This window comes from Lipomyces arxii (assembly GCF_038497795.1).
Source record: "Lipomyces arxii strain Phaff 12-163 unplaced genomic scaffold V1512scaffold_5, whole genome shotgun sequence".
In the NCBI taxonomy this organism is placed as follows: Eukaryota; Fungi; Ascomycota; class Lipomycetes; order Lipomycetales; family Lipomycetaceae; genus Lipomyces; species Lipomyces arxii.
The window spans coordinates 316,222-337,878 of record NW_027117704.1 but is presented as its reverse complement, the minus strand read 5'-3'; the positions used below and the strand labels follow the sequence as shown (position 1 = coordinate 337,878).

Genomic DNA, 21,657 nt, shown 5'->3' with positions numbered 1-21,657 from the left:
TATCTCTTTCACTATAATTCAATTATAAAATCATACAGCTCTTTCTACTCGCTCTAAAGCACTAATACTCTTTAACCAAATTGGTAAGAACTTGTATACTTCAATAATTATGAAACCATAGCAATTTCAGTTGGCACGCAAAGCGCTCTACGCTTCATCATTCTGCTTCGTTGTATTCACCTATGTCTTTCTACTCTTTAATTACCTGTTTCTGTGGCAAACACCAGCAAATCAGATGTCAATTAGTTTCTCGGCAAACGCCAAATATTTCATCAAATAATTCCACTCTGTCGCTTACACAAATCACAAGGGTCTAGTGTCAGCATATCGCGTCCCAATTTATTTACGCGATTTTTTTTTAAGCAATTTTCTTCAATTTGTGCCATCTGAAACTAATGGTTTATATAAAAAAGAGATAACTGACAATTGCATTTATAGATGTCTTCAGCATCATCAACATTTAGTGATTCTTCGCTTTCACCGCCTCCTGACGACTTACCTTCAGATGACATCAATTTCTCAAAATCAAAAACTCAGACAAAGACACAAACTCAATTAAATGTCACTAGGTTGGTAAGTACAAAATCTAAGCGACCAAGAGATGAAGACGTGTTTGCTGCTGCTGTCGCGTCATCAAATGCTGCTTCAAAGAAGCAAAAACAGACAAAATTTAGTTCAGTTTTGGAAGAAGAAATGATGTCCGATGATGAAGAGGAAGAAGAAGGAGAAGGAGCAGAAGAACTTGACGAAGAGGGTGAAGACGAGGAAGAATCCGCTGTTCCAGAAATAATCAAAAAAGAACCTACTTTGACATTGAGACTGACTGCGACGAAGCCTCAGCGAAAGAAGTTTGTATTGGAACCTCGAACACCGAGCAATGCTCCAGAAGTCTCAGTTGTAGTTATGTTTCGCGCAAAATTTGGCGCTGCATTCGAAGGCGTGCCTGACTTTGGACCTCAAGACGTTGAAGACGGTTTGGTTTCTGAACAGCTCACACCGGAACTAGACGCGTTCTTGTGCAGGATACTGACTCTCGTGCTTAGCCGAAAAAAGAATGTCGAGTCTGGTCACTACAATCGCGCGCTTGAAGAAGCGGTGAGTATAAATGGTGCAATTTACTGGGGTCTAGCTCGGCACAATGGCCCGTTCAAATCAAACAAATCATTCGTCAGTCTTGACTGGGAAGGCCGGCTAGAAGTTTTGGTTGCTCTCGTGCACTGGGCTCTGGCATCGTCTGATCAAATACGGAAATTGCTGGCTAAGGGGTATTCTGCTGGTCGACTAGAAGATGACCGAAATTGCCCACTTGCGGTTATGCCCCTAGGTATGGACGGCGAGAGAAGGCGATACTACATTATTGAAGGGCTGAGTAGGTACTATATGAGATATATCTAGTTTACTTACTAACATATCCAGATGACGCAAAATTTAGACTGTTCCGGGAAACCAATCCGCGCAAACAGCTCGTTAACTGGACACCCATAGCATCATCTGCAGCAGAAGTCGAGCAATGCGCGGAAAAGCTTGCAAATGAAGACACCGACAAGTCACGAAACGCAAAAACTTTAGCCGCCAAACTCAGAGCCGAAGCGACAAGGCTCGAAGGCTGCGAACTCCGGCGCAATAAACGCGCGTACCGCAAGTCGTTTGAGCTCGAAGCCTTGTCAAGTGGCGACGGTGGGCTGTATCTTGGTCGCACTCGCGGACGACGGGTGAACTACAACGCGTCAGAGGACGAATTCCTGGCAGACGGCGAGGGACGACGGAGCACGCGGCAAGGCAGTCCAGAGACGGACTCGTCGACCGTGTACACGACCGCGTCCGGGCGCGCGATCCGTAGACCGGTGTCGTCGTTTGCTTCGAGTCTTGAATCGGACAAGGCCGAAAAGCCGACGGCTGCCGTGGATGAAGAACTTAAGCCTCGTCGGGCTGCGCAACAGAAGCCACAGTATTCGGGCTACGCAAGCGACGACCTTGAGGAAGAAGAAGCGGTGGACGACGACGAGTATATAAACGAACCCAAACAGGAATCGGACGAGGAGTTTGATGATGAAATTAAAATTGACCGGTACCGCCAGTCGTTACCGGTTGTACTAAAGTATCGCAAGTCCGTTGCGGTGTAAAATGTTTTATAGTTCAGGTTTTTTGCATTATTATCATTATTATTATTTGGGCGGGGTTTTCTGTTTTTCTTTTTACGAATCATTCATTTATTACATTAATGGTTTGCATACCACCTGTGCATGCTTCCGTATATATGCTAAACGAATCCTAATCTATCAACATGTGAGTATTTCAAAATATCTTCAGAGAATGCCGACACGGTCGCGCATCTCCCTTACAACAAATCGTATTTAACAAATTCCTCGTACAAGGTCTTTCCAAGACGAGCGGGACTCTTTTCGACGGCGACGCCAGCGGCGGTGAGTGCGGCAATCTTGGAGTCAGCTCCACCCTTACCTCCAGAGATAATGGCACCAGCGTGACCCATACGACGGCCAGGGGGAGCGGAAACACCGGCAATGAAAGAGCACACAGGCTTGGGAACGTCACGGGTAAGGTTGTACTGCTTCAAAAACTCGGCAGCGTCCTCTTCGGCGGTACCACCAATCTCACCAATCATGATGATTCCATCGGTCTCCGCATCGTCAAGGAAAACTCTCAGCGAGTCAATGAAGTTAGTGCCGGAGAATGGGTCACCACCAATTCCAATGACGAGCGACTGACCAAGACCAACGTTGGTGGTCTGGTTGACGGCCTCGTAGGTCAACGTACCGGATCTAGAAACAATGCCAATTCTGCCTCTCTTGTGGATGTAAGATGGCATGATTCCAATCTTGCACTGCTCGGGAGCACTCACTGATTAGTCATCATCAAAAAATTCTGCAAACAGTCACATACATGATACCAGGGCAGTTAGGACCAACCAAGCGAGTCTTGCTCTGGGTCTTGAGCATGTCAACAACACGAACCATATCGTGCCTATATAACGTTAGAATGTCTACATATCAATAGTAACGCTACACATACTGAGGGATACCCTCGGTGATACAAACGACCAACGGAATCTCAGCAGCAATGGCCTCCTCAATGGAAGCAGCGGCAAGAGGTGGCGGCACAAAGATGGCAGAGGCAGTCGCTATACAAGATCAGCACTTGAAAATTTGGAAATCTGAAAAGACAGCAATTACCTCCAGTCGACTTAATGCCCTCTTCGACAGTAGCAAAGATAGGGAGGTCCAAATGAGTCTGACCAGCCTTCTTAGGGTTGGTTCCACCGACGACCTTGTCATATAATTAGTAACATTAACATTCAGTTGCACCAATAATTCATACATTGGTTCCATATTCTATGGCCTGCGTAGCATGGAAAGTACCTTGTCTTCCAGTGAATCGTAAACAAAAAGTCAGCCTTGCACATTTGCGAAATTACAAAAAGATCATATCGGAGTCAGTCGTTCCGCCCGCATTGAACGACGCTATACGTGATATACAAAATCCAATGCCAATCAATTAGATCGTTAACAACAAGGCCACTTATCTTGAAATAAAACCTTTGTTTCATGATTGATTCTCAAGTTCTTGATGGTGTCTGAATAATCCTTACGGACTGTTGAGACGCTAAATGCTCTGCGCGGCGCTTGAGTAAGGGCGGCTCTGAACAACACAACGGTCAATAATGAACTAGACAAGATTCAGACAAGAATACTCACTTTGGCGCCTGTCTCGCAAAACTTGAGAACAGCATTGAAAGTAATTTGAATGTTAAAGAGAAAGGGAGAAGGTGTTTTCGAGGTGGTGGATTGGATGAAAGAGAGTCAAAGGTCCGACGGAAATCGTGAAAGAGCTCTAGTTTTGGCGGAAGTTTGTATTGGACCTGTATAAGTGCGACTTACGCTTGCTCAATTATGTCAAACAGCCTTCCGACACACTAATGCTTTAACCCTCTAAGTCCAAGTCAGGGTAACCATCCATCGTCACTTCTCTGGTGGGATTAGAGATATCGGACCACAGTTCAATTGTTACATACACTGAAGTATCTACAAACTCATTATAGTAAACCGGTTAAAATTAATTATAAAATTCACAAAGCTTTTCTTTCTATATAATCCAATACTGCCAATTGCTTTCAATTGACCCGACCTATTTAATACAAAAGTCTAGTCATAATTTTAAATGGCGTCCGTTCAAGCTTATTGTACAGTTCACGAATGTCTGAAACCTCAACGTTAGAGATGTCTGCCATCAAGTAAGCAATGTCGCCTCTTGAGTCTGAGTACTGCTTGTCAATGTTATGTTCGGCAAATATCTCGTTAACAGCGCGCAAGACACCGGGTACGTTTTGATGCACGTAGAGCACGCGAACGTGGTTTGACTCGTCTAAGGTCAATGATCTAAGCGAGACCTCGGGGAAGTTGACAGCACCGATAGTCGCGCCTTCGTTGATGTACCGCACCAAGGCTTGACCGACCTCAATTCCAATCGCACTCTGTGCTTCTTCCGTGCTGCCACCAATGTGGGGTGTTAAAATCAAATTCTTCAACGATCGGAGTTCGTCGGCCCACGCATTCAGTGCTGTGTCAAAGTATGGACCGTTCTTGGCTGGCTCGTTGGGGTACACGTCAATAGCAGCACCAGCCAACTTGCCTGATGTCATGGCATAAATCAGAGCCGGAATGTCGATAACGGTACCACGCGACGCGTTGATTAGGTAGCTACCGTTCTTCATGGCAGCAAACTGTGGCGCGGCAATCAAGTTCTTAGTCTCTGGCAACTCAGGGACGTGCAATGTCACAAAGTCGGCTTCACGGAGCAAATCATTAAGCGTAGTGACTTGCTTAGCCATGCCGAGCGACATGATTGGCATAACATCGTAGTACACCACAGACATACCCATGGACTCAGCCAACACACTCAATTGAGCACCAATATGTCCGTATCCAACAATTCCAAGAGTCTTGCCTCGAATCTCCCAGCATCCCGCGCTGACCTTACTCCAGATACCGCTATGAAGTTCCGCCGAGCGGTCAGTGAACTGACGTGCAAGCGCAATGATCTCGCCAATGACAAGTTCTGCCACACTGCGGGAATTTGAAAACGGCGAGTTGAAAACAGCAATACCATGTTGGGCGGCATACTCAATGTCGACCTGGTTCACTCCGATACAAAAACATCCGACCACAACCAGATTTCGCGCCTCGGCAAGAATCTTGGGAGTAAGCTTGGTTTTTGAACGAATGCCTATAGCATGCACGTCACTAAACGTTAGTTTTCTAAAAATCATCACGCAATCACCAAACGTTACCGAATCTTCTCAATCAACTCCTCCTCACCCAACGAGGTCTTGTGAAACTCCACCTGGTATCCTTGCTCAGTCAAAATCTCGACTGCAGTCTCATTGACGTTCTCTAACAACAAAATTTTGATGTCCTCGGTGGCAAAAGGCTTCAATACTTTCACAGGTGGAAACTTCATCGACGACCGCCGACTAGCCAGACTTGGGAAGTACGACTGCGGCGGTGAGCCAGAGAAATGACTAGGCGACGCGGCAGGCATGAACGATGTCGTAGGTGACGTGCTCAACTTGACTGCATTTTGAAACGCATTTGTTAATTCTGAATTAACCCTTGGAGAAGTCATTGTCTGTGTGTGTGTGTGTATGGAATATTTACGTGGCAGGCACGAGATTTAAAATCTCGAGGAAAAAATTAAACGAGTCATCTGCGGCTCAACCCTACTACAAAATGATGCCACATCTGTGGCGCGCACGCAATTCAAGATCGTTACACTGCGAACAGCCAAAGAGTATTGTCACTGAAAGTTCACCAATTAAAAAAAAACTATGAAATAGTACATATGTATAAAAAGTCAGACAAAAACTTATGATTGCTTGCATTCAGCAGCCTCCTGCTTGGGCTTTGCGTCATCGTTCTCGTCGTCATCATCATCATCATCCTCATTGTCTTCATCGTCATCCTCATCTTCATAGTCATCAAAATCATCTTGATCCAGTCCATCAAGATCCTCCTAAATGAAACGTTAACACTCGACTCTTACTTTTTCAATATTTGTCAGCTTACGTATTCCAAAGCAGCTCCAGTGAACCAGTCAATGGCCCGTGGAACAAGCTTGTCCTTGATCTCTTCACCAAGCTGGTAGTCAAGTTGTAATCTGACTTCAAGATCTTCTGGAAGATCATCTTCATCGTCCTCGTCCTCTGGTGCAACTGGTGGGCTGAAGAAGTTGAAGAAGCTCTCAACAGGAATGACCTTCTCAACAGTACGAGTAGCCTTAGTGTGCTTGTTTCGCTGCTTCTTCTTCTCAACCTTAACGGTGAGATTCTTACCTGCCTTCCAATTGATTTCATCACCATCAGCATGATCGTAAATGTAGTCACCATCAAATGTAGTCTCAGCCTGGTAGTAGTAAGTCTTGCTAATGGTTGAGTTTGTGAAAAAGTCATTGGCCGCAAACTTGAACACAAGTTTGAATCCAGGCTCGTCAATGTACTCAACAGTGATGTCAATCAAAGCCTTCAGAGCCTGCTCATCCTTTTCAGTGATCGACTCAGCAAGCGATGGCATGTTCTTGAGGGCAGTCAACCAGAACTCTGGGATACCTTTAACATCGGCTGGGAATGGAGGCTCAGCATCCTTCTCATCTTCATCTTCTTCCTCAATATCTTCATCGTCCTCATCTTCCTCCTCTTGCTTTCCAACCTCAATCTCATCAGCTGATGGTTCAATTGTACCAATAACAATTTCAGCACGTCGAGCGTACAGTGGCTTGTACAATCCGGCATACTTCTTCTCAAGCTCTAAAATTTCTTTCCGGAACTCAGCCTCAAGCTCAGAATGCTTTTTCTGGATACCCTTGAGACCACTGATTCTCTCCTTAACTGGAGCGGGAAGACTGGAGATATAACCCGAAGACTTACCAACCAAACCAGTGAGTTTGCCTTGGATCATAGAAAGAAGATGTGGGTTGTTTGCGAGACCTGCAACAACAGCAGCTTTATCTAAATCGGCCATTAGTATGACCGAAAAAACTTCAAAAAGGTCCTATAAAAATAATAAAAGGTATCTAAATATAAAACAATCAATAATTCATATCGAATTATTGTAATTGAAAGGAATTGATTGATGGTGGGACTGGTTTCACTCTCCCAACAAAAATCGCACACTTCACTCCAACAAAAAAAAAAGTTGGACGAGATATGCGCACGTCCGGTTCAGGTACTAAAAGCTTGAATGATACCAAACTTTTTGTAATAATTTGAATGAGAAGTAAGATTGATATAATGAATCATCGTCAAAGTAATTGTATCCAGATGAAAATTAATCTGTAGAGGCTTTTTGAAAATCTTTCTGTTCAGCTTGTGCGTAGATCCTTTGTAGATCCGATCAATGTTCCAAATATAAATCACATTGCAGCAGCATAAAACAAAACAATGCAGACAAAAGACCTTTTCAAATAAATAAATTCAACATACCTTCTTCTTGAATAGTAGAAATGCTAGGTTCTGCTGCGTGAGAAGCAATGTAGCTATTCGTAGTTGACGCGGGGGTGTTCTGAGGAGTAGGTGCCGCATTGGCGAGGTCTGAGATGCGCTTGCTTCTAATCGGTTCGGCCATTATTTAAATTATTGATGGACTTTATAGATAAACCGCGTAGAATCACGTAAATCTTCTTCTAAGTATTTGAAAAGGGAAAATAAAGCGAATGAAAATGCTGAGCTTTTTAAGCAGAAACTGGTTCAGGCTTTAAAAGTGCTTGATGGCGATTTTGGTCAGTTCAATGCCCGTAGTGTTTGCATGGTTATGTCAAAAACAGACATTATTATGGTTACGAAGTTAAAAGTAGCATCACTATAGTATAATGCGGCGTATACTGCGTACTAACTGTACTACTGTACCCAGTTTATTGTTACGCGTCATCCATAACGCGCTCTGCCAACGGCATATCCGAGAAACTACACGTGTGTTATGTTCTTATGCAGCTGTAGCGTATTAATGGCATAAATAAGCCAAGTTTAATAGAATGCAGTAATAAAGTGGTAGCAAAAGCACAAATGGCAAGAGGTAAAGTATACGCTTATTGTCAGTATTATCAGACCCAACACAAACTACTCCTTTTTACAGACTACACACGAAACGCGTCTTCACATTCACACGCTCAACGTCTTGTACAAACGACACGTTCTCAAATCACGTCGCGTCTCTTGAATACCCAATTGCTAACTGAAAAGTGTTCCAGTCATGGTTTCTCACTACGAGATTGGCACGTAAGTGTTTTTGTTTTCTTGATCACTCACGGCTCCTGAACTGTATCCTTCTGTTTGGGTGCGCGCCTATTGAATCCCGAACTAAACTATTATAGACTCTGCTGGCAACCGGATGAACAGGAGGGCTGGATAGGGTCAGTGATTGCTACGAAGACTGTTGAAGGCGATTCTGTGACACTGGGACTTACTCTTGATAATGGCACGGTATGGAGATTCAAGTGTTCACTATATTGCAAACAGTTACTTACTAGAGCAGACAACATCGGTCACTTGTAAAGAATGCGATCTTGAAAATGAGAACAACCCGATATTACCGCCGCTACGCAATCCGCCGGCCTTGGAAGCTAACGAAGATCTTACAAATCTGTCGTTTTTGAACGAGCCTTCGGGTATGCTTGATACCGGTCTACAACTGCGGCAAAACTAACTCATAAAGTTATGCATGCGATTCGGAAGCGATATGAACAGGAATTGAATATTTACACTTATTCCGGCATTGTTCTGATTGCGACAAATCCATTTCAGCGCAATGATTCTCTGTATACCCCTGATATAATTCAAATGTACTCTGGAAGATCTAGAGGCGAGCGTGAGCCACATTTGTTTGCGATTGCAGAAGATGCATATAGGTAAGCGAAGTACTGTGTGTTAATCTGTTGCTGTGATTTAATCCGAGAAGATGCATGATTCGGGAAAAACGAAACCAGACCATCGTGGTCTCAGGAGAGAGTGGTGCCGGTAAGACCGTTTCTGCAAAATACATTATGCGATACTTTGCTACTGTCGAGGACGCAGACAGACCAGGCGCACATACTGCTAAGACACACGCTTTAAGTAAAACTGAAGAACAGATTTTAGCAACCAACCCAATTATGGAAGCTTTCGGTAATGCAAAGACAACCAGAAACGACAACTCTTCTCGATTTGGAAAGTACATTGAGATTTTGTTTGACAAGACACCAGAGATTATTGGCGCCAGAATCCGTACTTACCTTCTTGAGCGATCGCGTCTCGTGTTCCAGCCTGCAACTGAGCGAAACTATCATATTTTCTATCAACTGTGCGCTGGTGCTTCAGATGAAGAGCGCGAATTGCTCGGAATATTACCGGTTGCGGATTTTAACTATCTCAATCAAGGTGGTGATCCGGTGATTCCAAATGTCGACGATGCAGAAGAATTTCAACTTACCAAGCAAGCTCTTTCCGTGATTGGAGTTGACGAAAAGGCCCAGTCTAGCATTTTTCAAGTCTTGTCTGCTCTACTGCACATAGGCAACATCGTGATCTCAGCTGGCCGAACAGATTCTAACTTATCATCTGACGAGGCTTCACTTGTTCAAGCGGCTAAGTTATTGGGAATCGACGCGTTTTCGTTCGCCAAATGGACTACAAAGAAACAAATTGTCACTCGAAGCGAGAAGATCGTCACAAACCTTAACTATAAGCAAGCGGTCGTTGTGCGAGATTCGGTTGCGAAGTTCATTTATTCTGCGGTGTTTGACTGGCTTGTAGCAGTGATTAACCACAGCCTGGCCACCCCTGAAGTTCAAAAGGCTGCAAACTCGTTCATTGGTGTTCTTGATATTTACGGTTTTGAACATTTCAAGACAAACTCGTTTGAGCAGTTCTGTATCAATTACGCAAACGAAAAGTTGCAGCAAGAGTTCAATCAACACATCTTTAAGCTTGAGCAAGATGAGTATGTTCGCGAGGAGATCAAGTGGAACCACATCGATTTCTCGGACAACCAGCCTTGCATCAATCTCATCGAGGCTCGAATCGGTATTTTGTCGTTGCTGGATGAAGAAAGTAGACTACCTTCCGGATCGGACGACTCATATGTCCAGAAGCTCTACACTAACTTCGATAGCGACAATTATAAAAAGGTGTTCAAGAAGCCACGGTTTGGCAAGACCGCGTTTACTATCTGCCATTACGCTATGGAGGTTACTTACAGTTCCGAAGGTTTTATTGAAAAGAACCGGGATACTGTCCCTGAAGAGCACTTGGAAGTTCTCATGGCTTCGTCTAACGAATTTCTGAAAGAGGTTCTCAAAACTTCTATCGATGCGGCCAAGGCTGATCAGGCGGAAATGGCTGCAAAGGCTCCCAAAGCTCGAGCCGGAGCTCTTACAAACCGCAAGCCTACTCTTGGGAGCATTTTCAAAGGTTCTTTGATTGAGCTAATGAACACAATCAACTCCACAAACGTGCATTACATTCGATGCATTAAACCCAATGAAGCCAAAGTGGCTTGGCAATTTGAGGCGCAAATGGTACTGAATCAACTTCGAGCTTGCGGTGTTTTAGAAACAATCAGAATCAGTTGCGAAGGCTTTCCAACGCGATGGACTTTCGAGGAATTTGCTCATCGTTATTGTATCCTCGTGGACTCGTCGAACTGGGACCAGTCTGATGGAAAGGTTGCCGATGCTATTCTGTCAAAAACGATTACACAAGAAAACAAATATCAGCTTGGAAAAACCAAGATATTTTTCCGAGCTGGTATGCTGGCGTACCTTGAAAATTTGCGATCTCAACGGTTAAACCACGCAGCCACTTTAATACAGAAGAATTGGCGACGGTTATACTATAGAAAGCGATATCTGGAAATCATGCGGTCGATCGTCAAGACCCAGGCTGTCGTACGTGGACATCTTACTCGGATGCGCGTCGAAAATATTCGACAGAACGCTGCCGCTGCCCAGATTCAGACCGCATGGCGTGCATTCTATGCTAGAAAGGAGTATCAGGATGTTTGCACTGCTGTTATCAAGACTCAGTCCTGCGTTCGTGGCTACTTGGTAAGAAAAGGTCTTCTTGCTGGTCGGCAGACCAATGCAGCAATTTCTATTCAGCGTGTGTACAGAGGTCATGTTGCTCGCGTGGCCTACAAACGGGACGTGAGAAACATTGTCATTGTGCAGAGTTTGTTCCGCCGCCGAGCAGCGAAGCAGGAGCTAGAGGCTCTCAAGGTTGAAGCGCGATCGGCAAATCATTTCAAGAAAGTTTCGTATCAACTTGAAAACAAAGTTGTAGAACTCACGCAGAATCTGTCTACTAGGACGCAAGAGAACAAGAAGCTGCTGGGTCAAATCGAACAGATGGAGACTCAGCTCGCGTCTTGGCAGAACAAACACAACGAGCTGCAAACTTACACGAATGAGCTCGAAGCGGAGGCTGCAGTTGCAAGCACGCACATGGTTCGCGCGAGGGAGTTGGAGACAAAGCTTGACGAGCTGTCTACAAAGTACAACGAGTCGCTGGAGCAGCTCAAGACACAGGAAGTTGAGAGTGACGAGATTCGAAAAACCCTGTATACCAAGACGCTTGAGTTGGAGAGTGCTTTGCAAGCTGCGAACGAGGAGAAGGAGACAGTAAAGCTGACTTTAAACGAAGAGATTCAGAAATTGACCGAAGAAGTCGAGCGGCTGTCTGCACGGGGTGCGATGAACGGCAATGCTTATGGCACACCGGACAGTCGCATGAATGGCTCTACCAACGGAGTTTTGGCTATGCAAGGTGGAAAGAGCAGTAAGAGCTTGAAGCGTCACAGTCTGAACACGCCGTACAAAGAAAACAACGGCCTTCTTACTCCCCGAGATTTCAATCCACGGCCGGCATCAATGGTTCTCTCAACTCAAATCAACTCACCCGGCTATATTTCTGCGTTCGGCAGTACTACTCCGCAGGGTGACTTTTTCCAAGCTCAAAATATTGAGCTGGAAATCGAAAAACTTTTTGATCGGGAAGAAGAGATCCGGGTTGAAGTTGTGCAGGGTTTGATACGATCGCTTGTCATCCCACAACCATCTGGCCAGAACCCTATGAACGCGAATGAGGTTTTGTTCCCGGCTCACATTATCAATTTGGTCACGTCAGAGATGTGGAGACTTGGATTTGTCAAGGAATCCGAGGTACTGTTGGCATCTGCGATGGATGCCATCCAAAGACAAGTCATGTCGTATAGTGGCGAGGATATCATTATGCCTGGTGTGTTCTGGCTGTCCAATGTACACGAAATGCTTTCATTGGTGTGCTTAGCCGAGTTGAACATTGAGGAAAACAGAAACGACATGAGTATGGAGGAAGTAGAGTTTCAAGAGTACGAGCGACTTGTGGAGCTCGTTAAGCACGATCTGGAGAACGTTGAGTTTAACATTTATCACACTTGGATGAAGGAATTAAAGAGTGTAATTAGCAAGATGATTGTGCCGGCAGTTATTGAGTCGCAGTCTCTGCCCGGATTCATTACGAACGAAGGCAACCGGTTTTTTCACAAGGTGCTTGGCTCAACAAGTCCTTCATATAGCATGGACGATCTCTTGAATTTTTTGAATAAAGTTCTTAAGGCGCTGAAATCCTACTACCTTGAGAATATCGTTGTGTCTCAAGCTGTGGTTGAGCTTTTGAAACTTGTCGGAGTGACTGCGTTCAACGATTTGCTGACTCGGAGAAACTTTTTGTCGTGGAAGCGAGGTCTCCAGATCAACTACAACATCACTCGTATTGAGGAATGGTGCAAAACCAACGACGTGCAGGAAGCGGCGTTGAAGCTCGAACATTTGATGCAGGCAACCAAGCTGTTGCAGCTGAAGAAGGGAAGCGTGGCGGATATCGAAATCATCTACGACATCTGCTGGTCGTTATCGCCGACCCAAATTCAGAAATTGATTAGTCAATATCAAGTTGCAGATTATGACGTGCCAATCAGCTCCGAGATCCAAAAGGTCATTGCCAAAAAGGCCATTGAGGACCAAGGACATCTCCTTCTGGAAGCTGTGCCGCTCGATGACAGTGGTCCATTCGAGATTGCAGAGCCACGGATGCTAGCTGTTCTGGAGACCTACATGCCAGCTTGTAAGTTTCTATTGAAATATATTTAGTATGCAATGGAGCAAAACTAACTTCGCAGGGCTGCAACTACCAAGGCTCCGAAAGTTGACGGAATTGATTAGCCGAAACGAGCGGCAATAGATAGTTCAATGGCGGGCTAGAATTTGGCGATTTTTCTTGTATATGTACATTGTGGGTCCTTGATCTATCATCACTACAGTTAATTATGTGACGGACACGATTTGACGAATATAAATTTCTTATGACGAGTTTTACATTCATCGTTTTTCATACCGTACTTCTCAGTCATAGTTGAGATGGATGTATGCTGTCTAAATTTATAAAGTATATATTGGACAAGATGAAGTATTGCCGTCTAAGACCACCCAGTTCTGAATAGGTTGTTCGCGCTGACCCAGACAATTGAGTATGTCTTGAGCAAGAACGCCGCCCAAGATTGCAGCGACTGGCGAGAGTTCAGTGCCAATGTTCCTCGCGAACGAGGCTGTAAACTCAGGCGACGCGATTCCAGCTGGCAATCCGAGCGATCTGCAAGCCTCGAGAACTAAATTATGAAACCGCGCAAGTGCTTCTGGCGACCTTGGTTTCGCATCGCCGCCGGATGTTTTATAGTACTCCCACATTGCTTTGACCGCAGGCAGCACAGGCGACACTTTTAGTTGCGTTCTCGGCCGAAGCTTGGTGAGGCTATCGGACTTGAGTGACTCCGCGAGCGACTTGTAGCTCTCGACTTTTGAAATAACTTCTTTTAGTTTGGGCCCGTCCTTCTTTACCATGACGTCTGTAACTGATCTCGTGTTTGACTCGGGACCAATTTTTGCTGGAAAGTTGCTTTTCTCTCGTTCACTTCCGACTCGTGTTAGCTTTTTGCACGCGTTTTCAACACTGGATCATCTTACATTGTGAATTTGTGTTTGAGCAGGTCGACAAAAACGTAACCATACAGACCAATTGAACCACCAGCATAGAATGGTATTGACGACTGTCGCGCAAACTCATTCATTTTGATCTATACAACGTCAGTCTGGATTGTGATTGCAGGTATTCCCTCCCGCACATACCAGATCATGTAATTGCAGTTCTGTAGCGACAATGATGTTGAATTTAGAGTAGTATTCTGAAGGCAGCTCTCTAAAGTCAGAAGTATCTGCGATAATGCTGACTCGCGGATTCAGTTTTTGTATCCGAGGAACAGCAGCTTCTGCCCTCTAAATCGTGTCAGATTGCTCGTTTGCATTTGCCTGTGATGTAAACACAAACCTTTAATCCAACATCAGAGCCTTCGATGAAAAATTCACCGCCGAGATGTAGAGCTGTAACAGTCGAGCAGTCAAGCACAGTCAAAGATCCAATTCCAGCCAGTACAATATTTTTCGCAATCTCGTTCGCCAGAGCACCAATGTTAACTAGCAGTACATTAGCAGATCGCATGCTAATACAACATATCAGCTTAATCCGACACAGAACATCACAGCAATCAGTTAAACATACCGCGTCTGCGCTGCCATTCCCCATAACCGGATTTGACGGTCATAAAGTGCAATTTCGTCTTATTAAAGCCAATTAATATTTGACTACGTATAACAATTACGCGTACCTGCTGAAATTTGTTTTTCTTCGGTCATTTTTGTTTATTTTGGCCAATTTGGTCATTAAGCAGCAAGTTTGTACGGCGCGTCGACGCGTGGTAGTGGATATATGAGTATAGCGTATAACTCAGCACAGCCATCACTTTACATACTTAAATCGTTCTCTCCTGATTTGTATGTGAAAAGTCCCAGAGTACTAGCTTAAAATATGGTTTAATTGAGATTTCCAACTGATTTAAATCAATTATTACTGCGTAGAGTGACGTATTATCTATCTCATTTGCTGTTTTCAAGGCAAACTCCCAAGCAGTGGCCGCACTAAGTACAAATAGTTGGCACTTCGTACAAATAAATACGGGAGTTCAATTGTAGATTCCATTCCTCATTTCCTGATCATCAACAGTACCCAACTCTCTACGACTCACAACGGCTACAACTCATTGTCGCAAACTTCTGTGAGCATTACCAGACTTTAGCTGTATTTAACACGCATGAGCGCGACCAACCCGTACGAATCTGAGACGAATGCTACAGTAGTCCCAGAGGCTACATCGTCGCTGGAAGCGTCAACTTCAATACGGCCTGAACCGCAGATTTCGTCAGTCAGGTTGGTTATGTTACAATTTGAGTTAGCTGTATTTATTTATGTCTTAGGGACACTCATTTCCCTCTAATGAGACTGCCTATGCCTCGCTATGTTCGGCCACCGACCCCATATAGCGTTGACAGTGACACAGACAGCAGTCAAGCTTCCAACAATAGCAATGGCCCCAATAGTTTTCATAGCGGTGCTCAATTGAGGGAGTCAACCATAGCACCCAGATACGATCTTGAAGCAGGGCGACGATATTCAGAACAAAGAGCTCTAATGCTACAGGCAAATTTGCCAATGCCGCACATTCGTTACAGTGAACGGTCTACGGAGGCAAGAAATCGACGATTTGATTGGAATCGCTCAAATTCGTCCTCCCAACTTCCACATGGCAGGTGGCACTCAAACGGATATACCAGCAGTTCTAATACTAGTCCTGGCCATACCGAGCCAAGACGGGAAAATCTTCCACTGCGACTGACGGACCGGGCCGGACTCGGTCCTGCAAATCCTGCAACAAGACTTTTGATTCCACTGCCAACTGTAGCTAGTGCTGCATCATCTTCCGCCCCTGGGCTCAGAGCACCCTCACCATATTCAAGAACCCAGCTAAGACGGTCAAGTACGATTTACCGACGAACAAACGCCTTTGTGGAATTAGTGGCAAAACGAAGACGAAATGAAGAGGAGGAGCTGCCTCAGATTGCGTCAGATCGTCCGTATCAGTTGGATATGAAGCTCATGTACTGTGACGGCGGATGGCATGGCGAAGATTATCAGCCGGAAAAGTAATAATGATCACTGTAAAAGTTGCTCAAGTATATGCTGACTTATTATAGTGTGTTATCTATGTCTGACACTGTCTATTGCACCCAAAAATCTAGGTGTAACATGATCTTTCGTCATGCTTCAAACAAACCGTTCACTTTACAATCTATCATAATAAAAGCACCAATTACAGGATTTACATGCCCAGTACAACAAGGTAGAATATCTTAGTTTTTTTTGCTTTTTATAAATTCTAACCGGGATGAAGGCCTCATTTTTGTGTCAATGACCAAAGACGATCTGCTGCCACGAACAGCATACCACGACCAGCATATCGACAACATGTCGATACCAACAGGCTCGGGCATTAACTATCCGGCTCGGAGAGAGTACTCCGGAATGAGAGACTCTGCTTCAGTCCGGCTGCCGTCTTTTCCGATAGCAGCTAGATCCGCACAATCAACTTCAGGAGGATCATTCGACACATTTTTAAGTGACTACTTAGGCCAGGCGGATTCATACCTTGGACCAGCGTTCGACGCAATCAATTTTTCCGAGGATGATGAAGATATGGAAACGGGAAGTTACGAAGACGACGAAGATCATCCTGCAAACTATGGGACAATAACAGACTCGGTGCTCGACTCTTTCCTCAACGTCCGTAACGCTCGTTACAACTCCGAACTTAATCAGGACCAAATCAGTCAGTCGCGTATTATAAATACCGATAACATATCTACGAGACCGGACGACATAGTCGAGGGTTCTGGCGCCTCATCATCTCGAGTGTCGCAACCAAACACCGAGGGAAAAGACGGAGAGAACGGAACGACAAAGTTGCCGCACACCGATTCTCTAATTTTGGAGCCCGTCGCAAAGTTCAAGATCCCTGACCATCGATCGAGATGCACAATCATATTTGATACACCTTTAACGGTAAGGTACGTGTGTATCAAATTTTTTAATCCCGACCCGCGACGGAATATCGACCTCAAGGGCGTTTACATTCATGGCTTTATTGGGCCCCAATGTTTTCCTAAAATGTCTTTACGCTGAGCGCTAATTTTATGGTTGATTCAATACCATCTTTCTTTCATAAGGTACTTAATGGAGTTTGTCAAAACCATTTTTCTTCATTGTAGTGAAACTGTAGAAGTATGTTACAACTGAAACAAAATATACATGGTTAACACCAAAGCAATTAATCACCTATCGTGCCTACGCCTCTTCGACTTCCGACTGCGTGACTCACGATCTCTAACACGGCCCGCTCCCCGACGATCTTCTCCTCTCGGGGACGGACTTCGGGCTTTCAACCTTCGACTAAAGTCCTCATGGCCGCTCCGTGTCCGATCTCCACGGCTCTCGCTGCTTCCGCCTTGGTCGTCGCGTTGGCGTCTTCTTTCGCGCTCAGCTGTCTCCCGCTCGCGTTCCCGCTCGGCCCGTTCTTGCGCACGTTGCTGCTCAATAGTCATAGTCTTCTCAGGCTCCTGAACGCGGCGGCCACTCAGTCGGTCGGATAAGGATGGCTTCTTATCACTTGGTCGGTCTTGGTCGCGATTGGGGTCACGACTCTGGTCATGATTCTGATCACGATCACCGGTACGATCTGTGTTGCGGTCTCGACCTCGATCTCGATCTCTATTAACATTGCGATCCCTACCTTGATCCCGGTTACGCTCGCGCTCGCGCTCGCGTTCGCGGTCCCGATCATTTCGAGAAATCCCATCGCGACCATTTGGTCTTGCGCCGACATCTGCTCGTCTCCCATCATCCCGTCGCGCATCAGTGCCCTTGGCAGCAGGCGACAGCCGTCGTTTTCCTCCTCCCACAGGCTCAGGATCCCGTCTTCCCTTCCACTCTCTACTATCTTCTCGACCGTTACTGTTTCTGCCAGATTCGCGATCACGGCGGTCTCGCCTATCCCGTTCTCGTTCTCGCTCTCGTGCTCGTTCTCGTGCTCGTTCTCGTTCTCGTTCGCGCTCGCGTTCGCGCTCACGATCACGATCACGTTCGCGTTCACGTTCACGTTTACGGTCACGATCCCGGTCACGATCCCGGTCACGCTCCCGGTCACGGTCGACCTGACGATTTTGATCTCGATCATTGGAACTGTTCGCGTTGGCACGTTCTCTATCACGGTTTCGATCCCGGTCTCTGGTCCTGTCTTGCTCCCTATTTCGCTCCTTATTACGTTCCCACTCTCTGTTTTTCTTTCCATCGTCTCTGTCCCGCACTGGATTAGAAGGTTGCGATTCGGTAGTCTCTTTGTAGATTTCTGGCATGGACTGTTTTCTCGGTGCAGCAGCAGGAGTGACAGTAGACAAAGCAAGTTCTTCCGCTGCGATCTCTTCGTCGCCAAAGTCTGCGTCACCCATGATGTCGATTCCAAGATCAATAAGGTCTTCGTCAATATGCTCCTTTACAGGTACTTCTACAGGTGCGACTGGCTCAGGTTCGTTCTGAGCTGTTTCGGTCTTCACGGGTGTTCGAGAATGTGACCGGGCGCGAGAGCGGGAACGCGATCCAGACCTTGATCTTGAATAAGATTTACTTCGGGAGCGCGAATACGAACTGCCAGACCGTGAATAAGATCCAGTATATGAAGCTGAACTTGAGTAGGATCGTGAACGCGACTTTGACGCCTGAGCTGACTGTGACCGACCCCTTGACTGTGACTTGGTCTCTGATTTGCTTGATTCTGTCAAAACAGGTGCTGGCTCGTTACCAGGCTTCCGATCAGCCGCAAGTCCTATCATCGTTTCTTTGTCCCGAGCGTTTCCTCGAATGCTGAAAACTGCCTGGCCCGATTGGTTCTGAGTTTCGCTTTGCTTTGGCGTTTCAGAACGCGAATGATTTTGATCCTGATTTCGATGTTGAACATGAGCTTGAGACTGTGTCTGGTCGTGTAAAGGCCCGTCTCTCTCAAACCGACCTCCGCGAGATCTACCGCGACCGTCGTTGTACTGTGACTGGCCTTGGGCGTTATTGTAATGCGAATACTGATAGTTGTCATACAGTCTCCGAGGTCGATCACTTTTAGGACCCTTTGGTGCGTTAAGAAGTTCAACGGGAACATCTGCTACCTGATTTGAGCCCGTTCCAGTGACAGAGCCTGGAGTCTGAGACTCGGATGAATCTTTTGCATTATTACTCCATGATCCGCCTGCAGTTCCTCCGCTTTCTGGCTCATCTGGGTTAGCGACGACATAAGCATTACTGCTGTAATCATTGTTATAGTATCGACCACGATTATTGTAGTTGTTGTAGTTATTGTAGTTGTTATTGTAGTAGTTTCCTCGGCCCTGTCTGTAGCTATAGCCCCCATAACCACCACGGCCGCCGTAGTACTGCTGTTGTGGCATAAACCCAAACGGAACGGCTTGCTGTACCTGATCAACTAGCTTCATAGGCGTATCATCATCGTTACCGGCAGCGTTTGCGCGTTCTGGCAAATCTCCAGTCGTTTGGGCTGGAGAACTTTCTTGCATAGCACCGCCAGGTTGCTGGATTGGCTGCTGCTGCTGGAACATGCCGGGCTGTTGCTGATTCCAAGGTCCAAAATTTCCAGATGGGTAACCTTTTTACGAATGAGTTATTGATGCTGACACAAAAACAAAAGAAGAAAAGAGCGGCCGCCAAGGAGCTTCGTCATTATCTGAATACTCGGGTAAACGCAATCCCATTTTAAAATGAAAATTGTTTACCCTAGGATAGTACATGAACGACAAGAGGAAAAAATAGAAACATGACACCGCTCTATCAAAAATCAAACCCAAATAAGCATACCGTTTAAATTATTCTCAGACGCCATGACTCCGCCCGCATTATTCCATACACCACCCTGCATTCCCATATTCTGAAACCCGAATCCCACTCCGCCCATAAACATGCTAGGATCAGCTTGTACGTATGCACTACCAAAAGCTGCCGGTACAGGTGGTACCTGCGCTAACACTGTATCTTTTGGTGGACTTTCCGATGTGGTCTAAAAATGTGAGTAATGATTCATACAGGTCACATATGAGCACCGTACAATAGGAGTAGTCGCTGTTGCTTGCTGCGGTAAAGGCGACATTTTTGATCCAAGAGGAGGAATAATGATAGTTTCCGGCTGCTCAGGCTGATCGAATTTAACTCCATCACTCGATCCAGTCTCGATCGGTATCACAGCTCGTTCTGCTTTTTCGGTTTTTATCTTTTTGTCTTTTAGCGCATCGTTTGTTCGTTTCTTCAGATGCTTCAAGTAAACATTCACAGTTGTTTTCATAGAGTTATCGTCAACAGTATCAGATTGAAGGAGAGGAGAATGTCCGCATTTTGGACAAGCGTCAGGAAGATTGCTCCTACCTATAGCAATTCGTTATTAACTTCATTTTTCTTGGCCAAGCATCTAAATCATACAAGATCCACAAATGCGCGCTTCACAGCATGTTAACTTAGCTGGATCTCTTGTTAACTGAGAACATATGCTACACTTCAACCGCTCAGGGATCCTGAGAACGTCAGTTACGAGTTGCTACAGCTCCGAAGTCGAATGCAAAACTTACGGAAGAGCCAAAGCAGCCGCTTCTACTTCGCTTGTAGCCATTCCATTCAAAAACAAATATCGAGTAATTGCAAAATAATTGGGATCAAACGTTCAAAATCAGAGCGATATAGCGAAGAATGGTGATGTTGCTCTCGGAGGACTTTCTGTAAGCGACAATTTGCTCGTCACTCCTCGCTAACATTTCCAGGGGCTTTGTGTCAAAGCTGTATGAAGCCGTGTGAGGTGCGGCTGTCAATACAAAGTCGGATCCAAACTTGAACATTTCAAGCAAAAGTATGGCTGAGAATTATAAACATGTAGAAGGTCAGTTAGTAGCTGATGGTTGAGGATGCAATGTTTAGTGCTGTTTGACTAGTAATGCTGACTTAGAATCGACGTGAAGGCAGTGTACCATAGGGCAGTTTGACTTGTTACTGAGGAGGTGGGATAGGTAATATGACGGAGACTGGCGTAGCTATGTCAAAAAGTATACAGGATCCCAGTTATTATTAAACGCGTGTTTAAGCTGGTCATGGACCAAGAGAGTCTAGACAATATTATGTTAGATGAGACTCATTTACTGCAGGATATGGAGGAGTTAGCCCAGTATATACGGACGCTTCAGTTAGTTTTGCAATGCAACGTGGCATTTATTGACCAAAGCCAGGTTGATTTGAATGTTTTTTACTTGCATTGACTGAATTTACTGTTCTTGGCGCAGAATCGCGAGTTGAAGTGGATGCTTCAACAGAGCAAACTGGTGCTATATTTATTCAAAGCTGTCTTTTTATGATGTATGAACGACAATCAAGTATAGAAGATTAATGGTTTCAATTGGAAACTTCCTATCTGTTTGGGCAGGTTCTTCCTGTTTCGCATGTCTGTTTAATCTATTGTTACGCATTTCCAATAGCTCTAATGCCAGACGTTTACTATTGGAGTACTAGACGTCATATTGTCTAGCTCATCGCCGTACTCGTTTGTTTTGTGTGAGATTCTTCCCGATGGTAATCAGACCCGGATCGTTATTACAAGA

The 21,657-nt window shown here is 45.3% G+C and overlaps 8 protein-coding genes across 8 annotated transcripts; 3 read left to right on the top strand and 5 right to left on the bottom strand.

Moving 5' to 3' along the window:
- Positions 1-696: 696 nt before the first annotated feature.
- On the top strand, positions 697-2,123 carry V1512DRAFT_205996 (uncharacterized protein; the record flags this gene model as incomplete). Its single annotated transcript, XM_066913374.1, has 2 exons — positions 697-1,369; positions 1,417-2,123. 2 exons carry the CDS (start codon positions 697-699, stop codon positions 2,121-2,123), a joined length of 1,380 nt encoding a protein of 459 aa, XP_066772159.1.
- Positions 2,124-2,186: 63 nt separating this feature from the next.
- Positions 2,187-3,827, bottom strand: V1512DRAFT_261186 (succinyl-CoA ligase alpha-chain). The gene is made up of 7 exons (XM_066916018.1): positions 3,714-3,827; positions 3,542-3,657; positions 3,337-3,395; positions 3,192-3,285; positions 3,031-3,139; positions 2,902-2,982; positions 2,187-2,855 (listed from the first exon to the last, which is right to left on the bottom strand). The coding sequence occupies exons 1-7, from the start codon at positions 3,746-3,748 to the stop codon at positions 2,339-2,341; spliced, it is 1,011 nt and encodes a 336-aa protein (XP_066772158.1). The 5' UTR covers positions 3,749-3,827; the 3' UTR covers positions 2,187-2,338.
- A 224-nt stretch (positions 3,828-4,051) lies between these two features.
- Positions 4,052-5,673, bottom strand: V1512DRAFT_261183 (uncharacterized protein). Its single transcript, XM_066916017.1, has 2 exons — positions 5,306-5,673; positions 4,052-5,258 (listed from the first exon to the last, which is right to left on the bottom strand). Exons 1-2 carry the CDS (start codon positions 5,638-5,640, stop codon positions 4,148-4,150), a joined length of 1,446 nt encoding a protein of 481 aa, XP_066772157.1. The 5' UTR covers positions 5,641-5,673; the 3' UTR covers positions 4,052-4,147.
- Positions 5,674-5,804: 131 nt separating this feature from the next.
- V1512DRAFT_261180 (uncharacterized protein) lies at positions 5,805-7,776 on the bottom strand. Its single transcript, XM_066916016.1, has 3 exons — positions 7,493-7,776; positions 6,081-7,018; positions 5,805-6,027 (listed from the first exon to the last, which is right to left on the bottom strand). Exons 1-3 carry the CDS (start codon positions 7,632-7,634, stop codon positions 5,881-5,883), a joined length of 1,227 nt encoding a protein of 408 aa, XP_066772156.1. The 5' UTR covers positions 7,635-7,776; the 3' UTR covers positions 5,805-5,880.
- A 482-nt stretch (positions 7,777-8,258) lies between these two features.
- On the top strand, positions 8,259-13,261 carry V1512DRAFT_247026 (P-loop containing nucleoside triphosphate hydrolase protein; the record flags this gene model as incomplete). Its single annotated transcript, XM_066914465.1, has 6 exons — positions 8,259-8,284; positions 8,380-8,488; positions 8,541-8,673; positions 8,721-8,913; positions 8,964-13,144; positions 13,200-13,261. 6 exons carry the CDS (start codon positions 8,259-8,261, stop codon positions 13,259-13,261), a joined length of 4,704 nt encoding a protein of 1,567 aa, XP_066772155.1.
- A 91-nt stretch (positions 13,262-13,352) lies between these two features.
- On the bottom strand, positions 13,353-15,151 carry V1512DRAFT_261174 (uncharacterized protein). Its single transcript, XM_066916015.1, has 6 exons — positions 14,739-15,151; positions 14,633-14,690; positions 14,402-14,573; positions 14,203-14,349; positions 14,041-14,150; positions 13,353-13,987 (listed from the first exon to the last, which is right to left on the bottom strand). The coding sequence occupies exons 1-6, from the start codon at positions 14,764-14,766 to the stop codon at positions 13,459-13,461; spliced, it is 1,044 nt and encodes a 347-aa protein (XP_066772154.1). The 5' UTR covers positions 14,767-15,151; the 3' UTR covers positions 13,353-13,458.
- V1512DRAFT_261172 (uncharacterized protein) lies at positions 14,964-17,214 on the top strand. The gene is made up of 4 exons (XM_066916014.1): positions 14,964-15,337; positions 15,385-16,110; positions 16,162-16,307; positions 16,359-17,214. The coding sequence occupies exons 1-4, from the start codon at positions 15,222-15,224 to the stop codon at positions 17,144-17,146; spliced, it is 1,776 nt and encodes a 591-aa protein (XP_066772153.1). The 5' UTR covers positions 14,964-15,221; the 3' UTR covers positions 17,147-17,214.
- V1512DRAFT_275397 (uncharacterized protein) lies at positions 17,183-20,771 on the bottom strand. The gene is made up of 5 exons (XM_066917825.1): positions 20,641-20,771; positions 20,495-20,586; positions 20,127-20,440; positions 19,880-20,078; positions 17,183-19,670 (listed from the first exon to the last, which is right to left on the bottom strand). The coding sequence occupies exons 1-5, from the start codon at positions 20,679-20,681 to the stop codon at positions 17,296-17,298; spliced, it is 3,021 nt and encodes a 1,006-aa protein (XP_066772152.1). The 5' UTR covers positions 20,682-20,771; the 3' UTR covers positions 17,183-17,295.
- Between the last annotated feature and the right edge of the window lie 886 nt (positions 20,772-21,657).